Genomic DNA, 14,165 nt, shown 5'->3' with positions numbered 1-14,165 from the left:
TGTAGCAGTTTGTACTTCAGTGTTGTACTTCAGTGTGAACAAGATCTTTGACTGTAGAGACTAGCTGCGGGGTAGGGGGCGAATCCTAACAAGATTTTCCAGCCTCATCAATTACTGCTTGCTTACCAGGCCCTTTCAAAATGAAGTCGAGCCTTTACTTTTGCTAGTTCCAATTGTAGCTTTCTCATTGCCTGTTGCAGAAATCTGATCTTGTTGCCCAAGGATGGGTCACATTTTGAGCCTTCTTGTTGGTAATTCCGTGCATATGGAGAGGGTGTCATGGCTGCAACTGTAGAGTACGGAGTCCTGATGGATGTTGAAGGAGTTGAGGGGGACTTGGAGGAGAGGGTAAGCCAGTCCATAGTTGGCTGTCTGTTGAACCCCCAGCTTAACCTCACCCTCGGGTTGGGTTGGGGGTTTAGCCCCACGAGAGAGAGAAAGAAAGAAAGAAAGAAAGTTTATTAAAGTCTTCGGGAGACCGTGAGGGTCTATGAGACTAAAGATAACTGATACAATGAGCATAACGGTGGTGGTCTCAAAACGGGCCAACCAACCGTTTCTACAAAAAAGAGGTTATGAAGGATTGTGTGTCTAGTCCTGATACAAAAAATATGTGTCTACCTCTAGATGATACAAAGAAGAAGAAGGAGGGGGCACCAAAAATGGGGCAGAGGAGGGAGATACAGTATACATGTGCAGGTGGTGATCGTCAGAGACCAATCATAGAGGGGCCGTCAAATGGGAAGTCGGAAAAAACCCTGCGATAGATGATTGGCCTCTGACGTCACACGGCCTAGTCGAGCTCGGTCGTCGGGGGCGGCGGGTGGCCCTGTGGATGAGGGCAACGGTAACCCCAGTGGTGCGGGCCGAGAGCAGAGACGAGATGTCATGGACCTGGATGTGTGAGTCTGTCCGCTGACACAGCTGTCGTGGCTCTGGCTCTCGCTCACGTCCGCGTCGTCGGCTAGACTGAGAAGAGGTATCCTATGACTGAAAGAAGTCAGTGATAGGCCGCTGGGTGTCCTCACGCTGTGTGTGCTGCTCGTGTCGCCGTGCTCGGAGAGAAATATCTCGGTGGCGGGTCATCTCATGTAAGATAGCGGCTAGGCATCGCTGATCCGGGAATTGCAACATGTGTGGGAGGGAGCCGAATCCGTTGCGGAAGAGGCAGTGGTATCGGCCTCGAATGGCATAATAGATAGGACATCTGAAAGCAAAGTGCTCCTCCGACTCGATCCCCTGCAAGTCACAAAGTGGGCAAAGGCGGTCCTCTCGTGGGATACCCTCTGCGCGTCCACTCTCGATCCGTAATCGGTGTGACGAGACCCTAAACTGACCGAGGGAGATCCGGAGCGCATGTGGTAGATGAAATTGTGTGTAACCCGGAGGTGTGATGAAGCCCTCCTGTGAGATCTGGAGGCAGTGTCGGCGGTAGAAGTCGAGCTTCACAGGAAGCTCGGAGTGAAGAAACCATGTCCGCCAGGTGTGGAGCTGGAGCAGATCCGCCCGAATGAGCCGGTTGACCTCCTGGTCAGTGGGGGAGAGAGGAGATGGTGGAGCGTCGAGGCTGTACTGAAAAGGAGGCAACCGGTCTAAGTCGAGGCCCAGTCGGGTGAACCAACTGGAAAGACGACTATACCAGCATCGCTGGTCCCCATCAACGGATAAGGCCTGTCATAATCAGTGCATCACATCCTACTGCAACTGCACATGGTCCCATATGTAGGCGTCGCTGTGATTTGTGCTTCACAGGATCTGTGATTGCAACATAAGACAGGCCACCTTGCATTGCCACAGTTCATGGTGCCCATAGTCTGTCCAGTCTGCCACAGGTTGCCAAACCGAAGGACACAACCAAGCTTTGATACCATTGGTAAGTCTTGAAGTCCACAGGCCACACTTTGTGGTCACACAAGGAGAGGGCACTGCGTGCAAGGGTCCCAATCCTACAACTATCCCTAGAGCACCCCAAAAAGGCCTGTGGGCGGAGTAACTCTAGTGTTTATATTAGGCCAAGTAGGCTGCATTTTAGTATATGGGACAGTGGGAGCCCCAAGTTACACGTGTCCATTGGCCTTTAAGGGGCTTCACTCCTTTTCTTGTATTTCACATGTATTTGGGCCATTATGCGTCCATATTTCATATATCACCTGAGGATGGGGGTGTGTCCCCAACAGTATTCACTGCCCCAAAATGGATAGATCTCTCATACAAAAGCTACCCCACAATGTGCTTCTTGTGGACTGCTAAGATGTTGCTCCTGTGGAGAGAACTGAGGCAATGACCTGCTGCACTTTACTGTTTTGCCTTTTAGCCTCCTAAGGCTATGAGCAGCTGCTAGGATGATGCTTTCCTGCTCTAGATTGCTGCTGTGCTCTGCATTCTTCTGGTGGTCATAATAAGGCCTTGGGTGCCTCCTTACATAGAGAAGTGGCTGACAACCCTTGTCGGGCCTGGCCGATCTTGTAGACAGGCTGACCTGGTCTGTAAGCTTGCCGACCAGCCATCCATACGGGCCTATGAAAACCTCTCTGCCTGAGCTATTTACTGGGTTTAATCTGACCCCATCCCAGCCCATCTCCTGGGCCTGATTTGCCACCCGTATGTCTGCAGTTTGAAGCCCATGGACAACCCCATGGCTGGGCATGCTCCATGGCAGTTTCTTGTAGTCTTTTCAGCCCTAACTGTGGGTCCATACTAACCTACACAGTCCACATGACAGTCATTTCTTCTACCCATGTGACAGTCCACTCTGTCCCTTCTTGTGCAGCTGTCACTACCCCTTGTCCTCATATGGGGCTAACATGCAGGGATTTGAACCATATTCCCGATAATGAAATCATCATTGGTGACCCTCGCATACAAATATTTCGGCTACAAGCTGCATAGATGATGAGAGTCCTTCATGGCGGTAACCTTTGTTTGCAGGCATTTTTTAGGCCATATGTTATGCCAACTGTAATCTGGAACCAAGGATCTAGGCTAGAGAAAGCAAGGACACAGCATGAGCTGGCATTATGATAAGGTTAGGTCCAAGCATGGGACTCTTTAAAAGGAGTCCAATGAGATTGAATGTTTAGACCCACTGTGCAAGTTCCCTCCATGTTGGGACATTCTTGGGTAGCTCTATGTATATATGAGTTATAGGCCTCATTTGAGGGGATCCATTGGGATGGACTCCTTGTGATATTGGGACCTAGAGCAGGTCTATGTGTAGTCAGGACTCAGGTTGAACACCTGATTGCTCGCTCTTGAGTCGCTTTAGTGTACATGCCCACATATCTGGTCTTGCATGCTAGCTTGCAAGTTCATGCATGGGTTAAAAATCATGCATACGAAAGCTTGAGTACTATTCTCAGTCTGCATCCCGAATTTCGAGTTCGCATATACAGCTTTTGAGTGTGCGTGAGGACATGCAAGAGTGCGTATTAACTATACTCCCTTCAGATAGGACGGTTCTTAGTGCACGCATGCTTTTATACTTTACTTTAGATGGCATGCAATGCCACTTGTGAAGTATACAAATGCATGAGCATACACGTGGCACTGATGCATTTGTTTGGCATATGCAAATTTATATGAAAGCGTCGAGTTAGCCCCATGTGTGGGTTATGAACGATAGCAAATTTGCTAGACTGGTTTTGTCATGCATTCAATGGTATTTGTTGGCCATCTCTCACAATTCGACGGTTTCCGGGCCTTCTTACTTAGTTTGACCTGCTCATAGCAACTTTGCTCATCAAAGGACATATATTCTTGTTGGTTCGTCATTCGTATCAGCCTTTCTTGCTTGCCTCAAGTGTTCGGCCCCTTTTTTGATCTTATTGCAGCATCCTTCGACCTATTTCTTACGAAGAATTCTATTTCACAAGCTTATAATCCAATGGTTTTTCCATTGTGTCATCTCTTCCAAACCCGCCAGGCATTTTTGATATGGGGTTTTATCTTCATCCAAACTTCTCCTGCATGTAATTTTTAGAGGCCGGTCGCATCATTTTGAACACCCATTGTTTTTGATGTTGGTAGCTTTGTTTCTTCTTCTGCTCAGGCTTTTATAAATAGCCTTTTGAGGCTTTGTATTCCTTCACCATTTGAGACTGTGATTTCCATCTTGGGCTCACATTTTTCCTCAATTCTTTTGAATTCTTCCAATTCGCTCTATCTTAGCTTCTATTTATTTTCACTCCTCCTTGATCTGCCCGTGGCCTCAGAGAGAGAGAGAGAGAGAGAGAGAGGATATGAACCCTGAAATGGTTTTTTTGCTGACATAAGATTGCTTCTTGTGGCTTTATGGTGCAGCACAGGACACCGACAAGTGATACACAGGTCAGTGTGCATTCTGGGCTAAGTTGTGCAGTTTAGTTCAAGACTTCTCTTTGTTACAGAAGGGTGTCTTCTGACCTGTTCTTGTTGTGGCTCCTTCATAAAATATACATCCTTTCAAATGATGTTCTTTTGCAATATACCAGTTTTGACAGCTCATACAGGTAGTTTGGTTGCTTGCAGGAAATTTTTAGGCGCTTACCTTTCCCTTATGTTCATGAGGACTTCAGCATAGGATCAAACCTGCACATGGAAGTCACTGGGAATGGGATTGAGCCAACCCCTTTCATACACATCCGTCGTAGTATCCTGTGTACATGTCTCTTAGTAACTACATGATTTATATTTGCTAATGTATTGAAACTTAGCTTGCACTTGATGTATTTTTATGCTTTGACTGATGTAATTTACAAGGAGGTTGGAGAAAGCCACGATACTGTTCGAGTTTCTTTTGTGGAACTTTAATTTCCTTCTAGATGTGTTTCTTGTTAAAAAGAAACGGGATGATGTGGATGATGGAGTTGGTTGTAGCTGCAAAGCTGCTTGTCAAGATGGTTGTGAATGCAGGTTCTAAATCTCTCCTCGTCCTTCCTTCCTGTCCCATGCCTCTCTCTCAGTTAGTCAGTCATCTCTCTCTCTCTCTCTCTCTCTCTCTCTCTCGCTCCCTCTCTCTTTGTAATTGCCTGAATCTCCTTTACTCATTTGATAATTTTAGGATTTGCAATCTTTTATGAGGGCATGTATATAAGATTTACCAGGACTGATATTAAACTCACTCATGAGCACAAGCCAGCCATTAAATGCGATTCTATTGGAATTTCAGTCTAGGGAAGAAAAAAAAAAAACACACGCACACACACACACTTTTTTTTTGGTAAAATCCATTGTATTTATATGCTCATGAATTTACAATATGGGAAGTCTCCCACACACTAGCAAAGAACTCCGAAAGAGAGCCCGATAGAAAAACTCAAAAACAAGTAGAGAACACTTCAAGGCAAGTAGCATCCAAATCCCTTGCAGCAAGACTGTCATGTAAAGACTGCTTAAGGGACATTCTGAAGAAAATATATGCCTGAGGAAACTGTTGACCCATCCTAGAATGCAGTCTCTGTGTCCAGATGGTCCATAAAACCCAAAAGCGAGTCCAATGAAAGAAAAGGAGTAATGGAGACATCTGAGATGAGCAGCATCCAAACATCCAGAAAAGTTTCCCAAATCTGATAGAAGGGAACCGAAGCCGCAATAAATGAGAAACATGAGTGATCAATGTGCGAGAGTGCGGGCAAAACCATAATAAGTGAGGAACTGTCTCGCGGGGATGAGAGCAACGGGGGCAGAAAGGAGAAGCAATGCGGCGAGCTGCCAATTTCACCCCAATGGAAAAGGCTCCCACTATACATCTCCAAAAGAAAAGCCTCTGTTTCAATGGCAATTTGGTTTTCCAGATTTTCATGAGACGGGATTGCCACCAAGATAAAGGCCTATCCAAATTCCAAAGAGTGTTGGCATGCTTGTCAATCCATGGCTGTGGAAGAAGAAATCTGTAAACCTTCGAGGAAGTCAGATTGTGTATCGAGAGTGTATGTGTAGCAGGAGGTATGGAAGTCAAATTCCAGTCCATTAATCTGTCCTGTGCAAACAGTGGAGGAACCGGAACAAATGGCTGCAACATAGTTGAAAGTGTTCTCCAAATGGATCTATGATGCAGACCCAAGGAGAATGTCCTGCAAGCTTGTGGAAATGAAAGTGTATAGCCTTGTTGATCCACAACATCACCAACAAATCTTATGCCCAATTTCATGAGATTATATGCTTTGATAGGTGCCTGTAAAGCGAGAGGCGATGCAAACACCTTGCTCCAATGGATGCTTTCCAATCGAAAAGAATTGCCATGATGAGAGGAAGCACCTGTCCATTTTGCATATGAAAGAATTCTCTTCCAATCATGAAGAAAAGCAGTAGAAACAGGGCAACCAGGAATTTTTCCCTGAAAGGTAGATAAAACTGCTTCCCAGTGATCTGTAATCCAATGCCCATATGCATGGGAAGCCATGTTTCCACACATAGCTGCTAACATAATAGCCCATGGTTGTTTTTGCTGAAAAAAATCAGCAATCATAGTGCTCTTTCTTGCCAACATATGAACCTGGAGATTGAGAATATTCAGCCCCCCATGAGTCTTGGGTGAACAAATAGACTGCATAGGTAGTAGTCGCAAAGCTTTTTTAAGAGATTTGCTTTTCCAAAATATCTCCATAGCTTGGGACATATAAGAGGCCAAATGCTTGAAAGACCAAGGAAGAAGAGGCAAATAAAATTGCACATATGCCATAATGATGGACTGTACTATCCGGAGTCGAACATGTAGAGGCCAAGTGGACAAATGCCAGTATTCCAGCTTCTTGTTGATCTTTTGAAGCACCCATTTGAGCTGTTGTTGCGGAGTAATATTCCAGCCAATGGGGTATCCGAGATGTCTGACAATAGTAAGGGAAGAGATAATGTGGCCTGGCCAAAACAGTGCATGCCAATCAGCTTCTTTCAAAGCTAGAAGTTTTGATTTCTGAAAATTGATATGCAGTCCAGCAGCTATGCCAAAATCATTCAGTGTATGCATCAAACGAGAAAGATCACTTTGAGAATTCCTTGGCATGAAGAATGAATCATCAGCATAAGCCTGTGCAAGAAAAGACTGTGCCCCTGGAATTTGCAAACCATGAAGCTGTCCTGTATTTGCCAGATAGTCCATATGCAAGAGTAACGGATGGGTAGCAATGGCATACAGTAAGGAACTAAGAGGGCAACCCTGTCTCACTGAGCGAGTCATAGTCCAGGTTCTTGACAACCCACCACCAAGCAAGCACTGTGCAGTGGCATGAGAATAAAGCCAGTAAATGATGTGGACAAGTCGAAAGCCAAATCCCAATTTTTGCATAGTTTGAGAGATGAAATCCCAATGGACAGTATCAAAAGCTTTCGCAATGTCTACTTGCAGAATGAGAACATCTTGTTTAGAATATTTGGCATACTCAATCGCAAGCAAGGCATTGGAGATATTGTCAGTGATCTGCCTTCTGGGGACAAACCCATACTGCCTAGGATGAAGTCCTGCTTGCAAGAGGAAGCGAACCCTGAGGACAATCATTTTAGCAATGAGTTTGTAAATGACAGGCATGAGGGATATAGGCCGCCAATCAGCCATCGTCTCACACAACCTTTTTTTGGGAATCAATTTTACTAGGCCATGTTTCCAGGATGGAGGTAGAGATTGTTCTGCCCAAGCATGATTGATCATTAGAAGGAGAGTATTCTTGAGATCACCCCAAAATGCACGGAAGAATTCAACAGTCAGTCCATCCCAACCAGGGGAGCTGCTTTTGCGTAGATGACTCAAAGCATCTTCCAGTTCACTAAGCATAAAAGGCTGCTCCAATGCATGGGCCTGTTCCCGAGATACTATGGGCTGAACATGCATAAGAAATTGAGACCTGGCTGCATTTACTTGCATCAAATGATCAGGTTGAGAGGAAAGGAGCTGCTGAAAGTGAGTAGAACATTGCAATTCCAAGTCTGATTTGGAAGTGGTCCAGGTGCCATCAGCTTTCTTGATCCTGCAAATATCCTCCTTTCGCCTATCCGCATGGAGACTTTTAAAAAAGGCTTTGGAGGAGCAGCCCTTATCCAAAAGGGGTTTCATACGAGCTCGAATTTGCCACTTCTTTAATTTGCGAAGATCATTTTGATGGATGATATGAACCGCATAAGCACAAGAATCCTGTTCAGAAGAAGTAAGCTGCCTATGAGAACTGATTGCATCCATTTGCTGCTTGTGGGATTGAGCCCATTTTATCTTGAGCCGAAGGTTTTCCATGTAACTCCGTCCATAGTCTTGAATAACAGCCTGTAAACGATGAGCAAGGCTGATCCAAGCAAAATCCATATCCTCCTGAGCATGTAAGAGGAGGGGACGGACAGCCACTCTCACCATGTTCTGAAATTGTTGATGAAGCAAGTAGGCACTATTAACATGGAGCAAGCGATGACCAAAAAAAGGCATATCATCTGTCAGACGTGCTATTGATAATGTCAAGCATACTGGGAAATGATCAGATAGCAGGAGGGAGTGATCAATCCGCAATGTACATGTGAAATCAGCATACTGCTGAGCATGCAGCAAATACCATCTGCACGCACACACACACACATTTTTTTTTTTTGGTAAAATCCATTGTATTTATATGCTCATGAATTTACAATATGGGAAGTCTCCCACACACTAGCAAAGAACTCCGAAAGAGAGCCCGATAGAAAAACTCAAAAACAAGAATGTTCTGCACGCACACACACACACACACACACACCCACACACACACACACACACTTTTTTTTTTGGTAAAATCCAGTGCATTGTATTTATATTGTCATAACTTTACAAGAGGGAAAGTCTCCAAGAATGGAGAGTATCCCACAGATCAGAAGCATAAAAAGAAAAGCTCAATGCAAGATGCATGTATATCACCCTCATGGCAGGCATCATATAAAGATTGCCGCAATGAGGCTCTAAAAGATTCATATGACTTTTGAAACTGACGGCCCAAATATGCCAAATTGTGCTCTTCCGAGATTGTCCAAAGAGCCCAATATCTCACCCATGAAAAAAAGAGTGAGTATTGAGATAAAGGCCTCCTAAATCTGCCAAATAGCCAAAAATGTTTCCCAAATATGTGACTCGGGAAACGGAGGCGAAGATGATCTGAAATTTTCCCAAGGAGGTTCCGAGTAGACGGGCAATGCCAAAACAAATGAGGGACAGTCTCTGAAAGAGCGTGACATCGTAAACAGGTGGGTGGTGCAATGTGACGTTTGGCAAGTGTGATTCCCACTGACAATGTGCTGGTCAAGCATCTCCAAAGAAAAAGTCTTTGTTTCAAAGGCATTTTACACCTCCATAATAGTCAGAGATTCTTCCGCCACCATGAAAGGGGCTGCCTGATATGCCATAGAGTATTAGCATATTGATGAATCCAAGGGGCATGTTGAAGAAGCTTGTAGACTTTGATGGAGGTCAAAACAGGCAGAGGAATAGGACGAGAGCATGTAGCAGAGGGGTACAATTGCCAACTTATAAGCCTTTCTGTGTCAGCCACAGGGGAAATAGGTAGAAAAGGATGCAAGAGATCAGCAATTTTCTTCCATATCAATCTGTGATGCATTCCCAAAGCATAAGAGGCAGTGGCCCGAGGAAAAGATAAGACATGGCCGTGATCATCTACCACATCATTGATGTATCTAATTCCCAATTTCATGAGATTATATGCCCGAACCGGTTCCTGTAAAGCAAGTAGAATGTCAAAGATGGCACTCCAATGAATACTTTCTTTCCTCATTGAGTTTGTCCCCGAATGATTATCAGGAGCTCATTTGACTTTAGAAAGCACTTGTTTCCAGTCCAATATCAGAGCAGTAGAGAAAGGGCATCCAGGAATCTTTCCTACAAATCTCCCAATGACAACCTCCCAATGATCAGTAGTCCAATGGCCATAAGCAGTTGTCCTCATGTTGACACACATGGATGCTATCATACAAGTCCATGGCTGTTTTTGACGGAAAAAGGTATGGAGCAGAGTCGCCTTCCTTGCAAGTACATGATATCTGATATTTAGAACATTAAGTCCTCCATGCATCCTAGGGGAACATACCATTTCCATCTTCAGCAGTCTCAATGCTTTCACAACAGTTTTTGTCTTTCATAACAGCTCCATAGCTTGAGACATAAATGCTGAGATATCTCTGGAGGACCAATGAAGCAAAGGCAAAAAGAACTGAACATAAGACATTACAATAGACTGTACTATTCTGAGCCTGACATGAAGTGGCCAAGTAGAAATTTTCCAATATTCCAATTTATGTTGAAGTCTTTGGAAGATCCATTTTAGCTGCTGCTTCCTGGTGATATGCCATCCTATAGGACATCCCAAATGCCTGACTACATCTTTGGAATGCACTATCTGACCAGGCCAAAGAATAGAATGTGAGTCACATTGTTTCAGGGGAAGCAATTTGGATTTGTCAAAGTTGACATGCAATCCCGCTGCTAATCCATACAATGATAATGTGGTCATAAGCATGCGGACTTCCCGAGGAGAGTTTTGTGGCATAAAGAAGGAATCATTAGCATATGCCTGTGCCAAAAAAGATGCAGCCCTAGGGATTTTAAGACTAGTCATCTGTCCTGTGCTTGTAAGATGATCAAGATACATCCGTAGGGGATGAGTCGCAATGGCATAGAAAAGAGCACTAAGGGGGCAGCCCTGTCTGACTGATCTACCCAATATCCATGACCGAGATAGATGACTTCCGAGAATGCACTGGGAAGTAGATCCAGAATAAAGCCAATAAATTGCATTTGCTATCTTGGGACCAAAGCCCAACTTTGTCATGGTTTGAGAGATAAAATCCCATTGTATAGTGTCAAATGCCTTAGTGATATCTACGTGCAATATGAGCACATCTTGATTCGTGTACTTAGCATATTCAATTGCAGTCAATGCATTGGAGATATTGTCATAGATTTGTCTTCGCGGCACGAATCCATACTGATGAGGATGAAGGCCAGCATTCAGTATCCCATGAAGCCTATACACAATCATTTTGGCAATGAGTTTGTAAAGTACAGGCATCAAAGTAATAGGCCTCCAATTTGACATATGATCACAGAGATTTTTTTTCGGCACAAGTTTGATTATACCATGCTTCCAAAGGTGTGGCAATTGATTTTCTTGCCAGGCAACATTGATCATTTGTAAGAGAGCATCTTTCAAATCATCCCAAAAAGAAATATAAAATTCCACCGTAAGACCATCCCAACCAGGGGACTTGTATTTGCCGAGGTGGGACAATGCATTATCAAGTTCTGTGTTAGTAAAAGGTCTCTCAAATAAAAGAGCATCATCCATTTCCACTATCCCAGAAACATATTGAAGAAATTCAGTCCTCGCATCAGTCATTTGATTTGATGGGGAGCCAGGGGTAGAGAACAGTGTCTGGAAGTAATTTTGGCATTCATCTTGGAGATCAGAGAAGGAGTGCGTCCAAGAGCCATCTAGCTTCCTTACCCTTAGACATGAGTTTTTTTTTCGAGTGGCATGCAGGCCCTGGAAGAAGGCTTTGGATGAGCAGCCCTTATCCATAAGGGGCTTCATTCTTGCTCTAATCTGCCATTTGTGCAATTTCCATTGATCATTATCAGTCAGTTTGATCCGGGCTTGTGAGAGGGAATCATTTTCTGTTTCAGAGAGAGGCCTTAAATGTGAAAATTGAGTCAACTGTTGTGCTGTCCTTTTTGCCCATTTGACCTCTTTCCTACACACACACACACACACACACACACACACACACACACACACACACATACACACACTTTTTTTGTTTTTGTGGGTAAATCCATGAGAGATATATTATCAGCAAGATTTACATGAGGGTCTCAATTTGATTTCTTGTTGAGGCTCTCTGTTTTTTTGAGACCCTCATGTAAATCTTGCACATGCACACACACACACACACACACACACACACACACACACGCACACACACACACATATACATACATACATACATATATATATATATATATATATATATATACATAGAGGGGGAGAGAGAGAAGAAGAAGAAGAAGAAGAAGAATATATTATCGTCCTCTGAAGACCAAAACCGGCCTATGGGACCTGAGCAATACAATATCACAAGTACATGAAAGCTCCTCCCGAAGATGGGAGGGTGGAAAGAGAAACCACCTTCTAGGATTCAGGTGGATTCCTATGCTTGAAGAGCTTATACACAAATGTTCCTAAAGCTGAAGGTGACCCTTTATGCAGCAAATCAGCCAGTTTGTTATGTCCCTCAAGGAGGTGATTGAACTCTTCCCTAATGTGTGCATAGTGAGGGCATATCATTACCATGTGTTCTTCTGTTTCAACCATACCTTGATCACATAGTTGGCATATTCTACTCTCCCTTGGCATCTTTTTCCATCCCCCTGTTTCTATTTGCAGCTGGTGTGATCGGGTGCGAAGTGAGGCTAAAGCCCTCCGTTTATGCACTGCTATAGGTGTACATATGTACTTCTGCGTTGTTGTCTCCCTTCCTGTATAAATTGACCAATATTCGGGGTTGATATATGTGCGATAGTACTCAAATTTATCTTTGTTTTCTGCTGTTTGCCATTTCCTGTGTAGTGCATTCAGCAGGTCATAATGAAAAGCCTCTTCATCAATCTCCTCTGAAGAGTAGTTTAAATACTCTTCTACTTCCCACTTCTTGAACCATTTTTTTAGGTCCTGTGCCCATCCGGATGTCAAAATCTTGCCCTTGTTTGTCTTTTGAAGCTTCTGACTTTCATTCCATGCTCTCTTTGGTAGCCTTTCATTATCCATGCACTTGACCTTTGTGATGTATCTGAGTACTCTCTTCAGAGCATGTAGCTCTATGGGTATACATCCTGTCTCTAGGAGTAACAAAGAGTATGGTGTAGTAGCCTTGATGCCCAGGTGCCTCCTAATGAAAGACTTTTGCATTTTCTCTATCTCATTCCACGTTGATGGAGATATACTCCCACCCCATACCTCTACTCCGTAGAGTACTGTCTGTATCACATATGCCATAAAGATCATATTTCGTACTTGCCACCTTCTCGTATTGCTATTGTTGCACTCATTTTCAAATTGGAAGTATTTTGCCCATCCTGCATCAAGTCTCCTTTGCACACAGCTGTTCCATCTATTATTGGCGGGGATTTCAATACCCAAGTATTTGAATGAGTGCACTGTCTCAATGGGTTGTCCTTTATATAAGATTTGGAGGGGGCTGCTTGGCTGTATAGTCTTGACTATCATGAGTTTAGTTTTGTTGACATTAATAGCCATCCCACTCTCTGCACAAAATATGCTGAAGATATCCATCATTTTTTGCATCTTACTTTCACTATCAGTGAAAACAACCACATCATCTGCGTAAAGAAGCAACCAAATCACGAGACTTGCTAGATGAGAGAGAGAGAGAGAGAGAGAGAGAGAGAGAGAGAGAGACGTATGTATGTATGATGGTATTGCTACTGAAGGCAGTGTGACTTCATTGTGAAGGAGAAAATAGAAATTTCATGGCATTGCTACATTCCTAAGGATGAGTGAAGTTCATTTTTAGAAGAATAAGGATATATGTATGATGGCAGTGTTAAATTCTTTGCGAAGAAGCAAAATAGATGTCTCATCACATTGTTACATTCCTAAGGAAGAATAATGTTCAGTTTTAATGAAGAGTAATGATAAATTTCTGATTGCCGATTGTAAAAGCTACTTAATCTTAGTTGGTGGCATGTTTATTTATAGGGCTCAGTCTATGAGCTGCTCAAAGTGCTGTATGTGTGACGAGAAATGTACGAACAAACCATTTCGTAAAGAGAAAAAGATCAAGCTTGTTAAGGTAATATACATGATCCTCATTCACCTCTTACTATCAAGCCTCAAAAAGCTTCACTCGTATGTTATTTATTTATATCTTGTGACGATGAAGTAGACACATGCCCCTAGCTTTTTTTATGAGCTCAATTGATTGAATCGATTTTTGCTGATTAACTTTGAATGTTTTGTATGCTAGTAAAGCTAAAGTCAAGGGCAGGTCTGACATTGCACTATTTCTTATTATCTAGAATAAGAAACTTAAGATAGTAATCATGTATCCATCTATTGTTTCAGTATATCATCTTACTACCCCCCTCTCCCCCCCCCCCCCCTCCCGCTCTCTCTCTCTAATTTTTTTTTCCGCAATTTGTCCCACAGGCC

At 43.5% G+C, this 14,165-nt stretch overlaps 1 protein-coding gene across 1 annotated transcript in view; it reads left to right on the top strand.

Annotated features, from left to right (window-relative positions):
* The window catches only part of LOC147890820 (uncharacterized), a 98,044-nt gene that overhangs the window by 35,609 nt on the left and 48,270 nt on the right, over positions 1-14,165 (top strand). The window contains exons 6-9 of the mRNA XM_087389707.1: positions 4,300-4,326; positions 4,507-4,627; positions 4,800-4,890; positions 13,713-13,806. Of these exons, the coding sequence (XP_087245833.1) occupies positions 4,300-4,326; positions 4,507-4,627; positions 4,800-4,890; positions 13,713-13,806 (333 nt within the window). The remainder of the gene's footprint in view (positions 1-4,299; positions 4,327-4,506; positions 4,628-4,799; positions 4,891-13,712; positions 13,807-14,165) is intronic.

This window comes from Dipteris shenzhenensis, chromosome 18 (genome assembly GCF_047967505.1).
Source record: "Dipteris shenzhenensis isolate YYH24624 ecotype China chromosome 18, Dip_SZ_1.0, whole genome shotgun sequence".
Classification (NCBI taxonomy): domain Eukaryota; kingdom Viridiplantae; phylum Streptophyta; class Polypodiopsida; order Gleicheniales; family Dipteridaceae; genus Dipteris; species Dipteris shenzhenensis.
This window is presented reverse-complemented; position numbering and strand designations above follow the sequence as displayed.